A 6,291-nucleotide genomic window follows, 5' to 3' on the forward strand; every position below is an offset into this window, starting at 1 on the left:
GGCAATGATGATGGTGATGATGATGATGACGTCGGAGACTCAGGTATCCATTCTGTTAAATAATTAACGGAAAAACTAACTACGTTGGCTTGGGGGACTCAACGTGTAGCGACACGGGGACTCAGGTATCCATTTTTCCAAAATAAAGACGCAAGTTGATCTCATCACTAAACCACAAGGATGCAAATTGCACTTTTCCTTTTTTTATTATATCAATACTATATTTAAATTAAAGAGAATAAAATACTAAATTTTATTGTAAAACTTAAAAAAAAAATAAGGAAGTACGTAAAAATTATATGCACTTAAAAATGATGGAACCAAATAAAAAATTAACAAGTGTGTTTTTTTACTAGTTAACTCACACACCTTTTATCAATTACTGGATGGGAAAATGAGCACAAGGAATTTTTCTTTTGTCTATTACCAGTGATCACGGAGTAAAATCAAATCCTTAAAGATTTGAAAACTTTCAATTTGGACATGTTTTCAAGGATCAAATATTTTATTTCTTAGCTAGGAGAGCTATGAGCCGGGTTTGTTACCAGAGATTGTAGTTCTTTTAACAGAGTTAAGCTTTTTAGACTAGTGAGTTAACTCGCTACTCTTGCTTTTGTTTTGTTTAACAAGGCTGGTCCACGATGAACTATATGATTGTTTGCTTGATTTGGTGTTGATATTTAAGTGCAATTGATTGTTGTCGTGACGCTACCCTTTTATGTTGCATCATACTCTTTTAAGGGTATACGGGGCGCATTCGGGGAAGGCTTCGGTAAACCATTTCCCCGATCGGGAACACCGCCGCCATCCCCGCGGGGTCCCGATTCGGGGGTGGTTTTGATGGGGGGTTCACCGCTTGAATTTGGCACATGTTTCGAGACTTGACCGTTGACAACGGTCGGAATTTAAAAAAAAAAAAAAAAATTCAATTTTTTTTAAACTAATATAAATACCCAACTCTATTTCACCCTTTTTTTTTATCCACAACCATCTCATTCTCTATAATTTTTATACCAAACTCTCCAACCACAACCATTTCACTCTTTATTTTTTATACTATCCAACCAAACCCCATCCACTTTTTATTTTTTATACACCGAGCAATGGAGAACCGACCCCGCGAGGCCAAGAAAAAAAATAAGGGGCGGGTATCGAAACCGTCTCGAGATGGTTCGAGCGGTGCAAATGCTCAACCACAACCCCCTTACGGATACACTTCACAACCCCCGTTTTATTTCCAACAACCTCCACACCCCTCGTTTTACAACACCCAACAACCCAATTTCGGCTATTTTCAAAATTTGCTATCAATGGACGCTCCTCCTCAATCCCCCGCCTTCGACCCATATGCTTATCGTTCTCCACAAGTTCCTTCTACACGAGGAAATGTCGAACGTTCTCTACCTATTGACGAGGACGACGAGGACGATGAGGTAGTGCCCGAAACTCAAAATTTGGGCGACGACGACGACGAAGAATATGAATATAATGTGGACGAAGAAGCGGGCAACGAAGAAGACGAGGCTCGAGAAAAAAAAGGGAAAACGGTGAGCGAAAAATGGACAAAAAAACAAGAAGAGGCGTTGGCGAAGGCGTGGGTACATTGTTCTACCAACAAAAAAAAGGGCAATCAACAAAGTCGCGAAAGTTTTTGGGGTAAAATTTTAGAGCACTATAACAAAAGTGTCGGTGGAAGTAACCGGACCGTTCATCAAGTACGGTCTAAATGGAACCCGATGATGGCGAAAATTAACTTTTTCAACGGCCTATACCAACAAGCGGTAAAATTTATATATTTTTTTAACATTGTATATTTTTTATTTTTTTTCTAAGTTTATACTTTTCTAACACTTTTTAACATTGTATATTTTTTATTTTTTAACATTGTATATTTTTTATTTTTTAACATTGTATATTTTTTATTTTTTAACATTGTATATTTTTTATTTTTTAACATTGTATATTTTTTATTTTTTAACATTGTATATTTTTAATTTTTTAACATGTAGGATCGCACACGAGGAAGCGGATGTCAAGATCTCGACGTGATGAAAGTCGCGTTAAAAGAATTTAAAGAAAGATTTCCAAGCGGTTTTCAACACCTCGAGGCGTGGGAGGTCGTTCGAAAACACGAGAAATGGGCACAAGTGCCATTGATGGGCGAGGAAGGTGAAGGTTCGGCACCTAAAAGAAAGCCCGTTGACGTAGACTTTTCAATCCCGGATATGAACGAAGATCCCTCGCCACAAAGACCACAAAGGCGAGACAAGCGTCAAGCTACATCGTCCGAGGGAAGCTCGGCCGAGTTGGCGGCACAATTCAAAGTGTACACCGCCATGAAAGAAGCGAAGCAAGCGGTAGAATTGGAGGCGATCGAAATGAGGAAAAAAAGAGATTCGGAGGCTCGCGAGCTCATATCGGCACAACTCGAGACGATGAAAAACTACAATTTCGATCGAGATATGAAAACCTTCCTTAAGCCGCACGACGATGTTCCACCAAGTATGTTGCCGATCATCCTCGCCCGAAAGCGAGAAATCGCTAACAAGTACGGGTGGCCATGCGATTTCTAGTTTGAACGTATTTTTTTTTTCTAGTTTGAATGTATTTTTTTTTCTAGTTTGAATGTGTTTTTTTTTTTCTAGTTTGAATGTGTTTTTTTTTTCTAGTTTGAATGTGTTTTTTTTTTCTAGTTTGAATGTATTTTTTTTTAAAATTTAATGAAATGTCTTTTATATAAATTTTTAAACATCAACAAAAAAAAAAAAAAAATAATAATTTCGAACTCACCTAATAGGTGAGTGCCGCCATCAAAAAGGGGAATTAAGGGAGTGTATTAGGTGAGTTGACGTGGCACCATGTGATTGGTTAGGTGTAAGATGGGGGACTCACCTATTAGGTGAGCACCCCTTACACCCTAAGAGGAGACCTGACACCCTGTGAATGACCTCACAATGCATTTTCTTTTTCCCACTTTATTCCAACACATATTATTATTTAAATATATTTACTTTACATAGACTTGTATAGATCCTTCAAGTAAAAGAATATGTTGACTCTTAGTTTGGAGTTTGATTTGACTTCAATAGAATAAAATGATTTTGAATTTGATTGACAAGGAAACCGAAAAACTAAACTAAACCTTCGTCGTAGGTTTAAGGAATCTCATGAATTTTAGTTGAATCACATAAAATTATAGCCCATATGATTTGTAAGTAACTTACTTCCCCACTATGCGTGAAAGATTAAATCTTAGGGGCTGTTTGGTAGCCTCTGAATGGTCATTAAGAGGCTATCTCTTAATGAAACCATTAAGAATTTTACCAATGAGAAGGTAGAAGAATGTGACATGTGATGATTTACCATTTAGAGGTTACCTCTTAACCATTCAGACTTGAGGTTACCTCTTATTCATTCAGAGGTTTTAAACCATTAAGAGGTAGCATCAGAATGGTCATTAAGAGGCTACCAAACAGCCCCTTACAAAGTCTAATATCTCCTCCGATTCATTTTAGCTTTTAGGGTGTAGAGTATCATTTAGGGAGTGTTTGGTGTTGCGTTTTTAAAATAGATTATGCGTTTTCAAAATAGATTTTGCGTTTTCCAAACTGCGTTTTGAAAAAGCAGGTAGGTACATGCTTCTCCAAAACTCTGTTTTGGAGGCAGATAATCACTTTTTCATACAAACACTTTTCTAGATTATTTATGTTTTACAAACGCAATAATCAAATAATCACTTCAAAACGTAATCCCAAATACCCTCTTAAACACTCTAGGGTATTTGAGTTACCGTTTAGCCAATAATATCATGTCATGTCAACTCTCCTTTTCACTCCCCATTTTCTACTCAAACACTAGAAATGATTCAAACACCTGAAGAGTGGTAAAAATAATTTTAAAAATATTATGATTGGTTGAAAGGGGTTGGGACCCACCATTTACCCTCTCTCCCACCTCTCCTCTTCTTCACCGAATCGGTGACTATACACCGAATTAGCAAGTCCCCACTCACCGAAATGTTGTCGGCGATCAATCACCGTGCGGCAAACTCGGTCCCCGATCCCGCTTCCCGCAATCGTACCTTCCCCTCTTATAATTGGGTGTGGCTAAATGCACCTCCATTTTTAGTGTTTATACCTCCCTTTTCAAAAATATCATTTTTTATAATTTTTTAAATTCCACCCTTTACCTTGTATATTTTATTGTTTTGTTCAATTGTTTATGGATTCTTAATTGTTTTGTTTAAGTTTCCCCGGATGATTTTATTTTGTATTATTTGTTGACTGTTTTGTTTAAGTTTTTTTTTTCACATATGATTTTGATACTTTTTAACAATTTGATTTGACGTGAAAGATTTTTTATATTACATGTTGCTATATATTATTTATATAAAAATAGAATGTGTTTGACAACTAAATTTCAAAAAGAAACATTCGCCTAAAAGTTTGTGAATTTTTTAAAAAAGAAATAATAAAGTTTAACTAAGCTAAAATGGGTACTCACGTGAAAAAAGCATGAGTAGATTCAGTTGTGATGGACTGATCAATCGTTTCAAACCACTACATCATCAAGATTATCATTATCATATGAGAAAAAAATAGATGAAGTTTTAAGTGTTTAACCAAAACAAATTACAGTTGAAGTTTAACAAAAAACAAAACAAACTATGTTAATGCACTTTTTGAATTTTTTGGGATCAATAATTGATTGATACAGATTCAATCCGTATAAAATTTTAGATAAGTTTTAGCTATCTGTTTTATTTATCTTTTTAAATGTTTAAAAGCTTAAATTAGATGCAATTAAAACAATACAAATTAATTAAAAGGTTTGATTATACTTATTTAAAAACTTTAAGAGAGGAGTGCAACCTGTAAAAATTACGTGCGTTTTGCATTATGTTTTCTTCCTATATTTCACCTTTTTGTATTATATAATACTTCTTAAACTTTCAATGCTAACCATTTAATATTTTCTTATACACAATTTCAATAATTTCTTGTCTAGGAATATTATTTATAATTCCCAAGTCTTTATTACTTAACTATTTCGTAGTTTCCTTATTCAATATGTGTAATGCATACATTACTAAACTAGTTGTACACACTACACACAAAATGCTATCAAGTGACAAGGTCAGATTTTTCCTCCACTTCGAATGTTTATGTTAAATACGAGCACATGGAGAGTATAACACAAAAAAGGCCAGCCTAGTAGTAGGACACACAACTCTCTTCTACGAGACATTGTTTCAAATCCGACACCCCCCCCCCCACCCACACACACACACGGAGAGAGAGACGGTTTTTTCATTTTCTTTTCATATTTTTATTCATTTTATGTATTATTTCCTTTTTCATTTTACTTATTTCCTTCTTTTTATATAAGTTTGGTTTTTTAGAGTTTTTATCTAATTCCATCTACCCTCTCTATTTTATTACTTTTCTTTTCTTTGTAATTTCCTTGATTTTTCAATTTTACTTTTTTAGAGTTTTTACTGTATTTACTTTCCTTTTAGATTTTCCTTTTTTTTTATTTTCTTAGCATCTATTTTATTAAGAGTTTTTTTTTGTCTAAACTATTTTTTAAATATTACTTACTTGGTGGTCTTTGTTTTTTTTTTCTAGATTTCCTTTTTATTTATTTTATTCTTTTGATCTCAAACACACCTATATCACATAAAATACATGTCGATATCATTTTAGAAATTCAAGTTTTTCTATCAATTGCTACAGCAAACGAGTGTATCGCAGCGAAACAAACTAATACCGATCAAATTTCCATTTAGAAATTCAAGTTTTTCTATAAGTTGCTACATCAAATGAGTGTATTGCAGCAAAAACAAACTGATACCGATTGAATTTCTGTTACGGAAATCCGAACAACAAAATGACATCCGGTTTGTAGGCATTTAAAACCAAAAGAGTGGGTTTAATACTTGTTTGGAATGTGAGTCTTTATAACTTCCACAAATCAAACACCCACACGTGTTGGATTCCATAATAATTGACCTTTCTGAGCTTTTTTTTTTTTTTTTTTTTTTTTTTTGAACGGCAAATTTGGATCACTGACGGACCACTGGAGTATCATCGTGCCACCAGAGGAACCACCCGATCATATCCATCTCCACTAGGCATAATGCCCCACCAATTCAGGAGGAAACCCAATAAACATGGGAAAACCCCCCTTATGGGAATCGAACCCAGGACCTATTGGTCCTAAAGCCTTATCCCACCACCAAGATGCCACTAGGCTATAAAGCCATGGGCGACCTTTCTGAGCTCTGATCTG

The 6,291-nt window shown here is 34.8% G+C and overlaps 1 protein-coding gene across 1 annotated transcript; it reads left to right on the forward strand.

Moving 5' to 3' along the window:
* The first annotated feature begins 947 nt into the window (after positions 1-947).
* On the forward strand, positions 948-2,610 carry LOC118483857. Its single transcript, XM_035979506.1, has 2 exons — positions 948-1,781; positions 2,010-2,610. The coding sequence occupies exons 1-2, from the start codon at positions 1,104-1,106 to the stop codon at positions 2,571-2,573; spliced, it is 1,242 nt and encodes a 413-aa protein (XP_035835399.1). The 5' UTR covers positions 948-1,103; the 3' UTR covers positions 2,574-2,610.
* The last annotated feature ends 3,681 nt before the right edge of the window (positions 2,611-6,291 follow it).

This window comes from Helianthus annuus, chromosome 11 (genome assembly GCF_002127325.2).
Source record: "Helianthus annuus cultivar XRQ/B chromosome 11, HanXRQr2.0-SUNRISE, whole genome shotgun sequence".
NCBI lineage: Eukaryota > Viridiplantae > Streptophyta > Magnoliopsida > Asterales > Asteraceae > Helianthus > Helianthus annuus.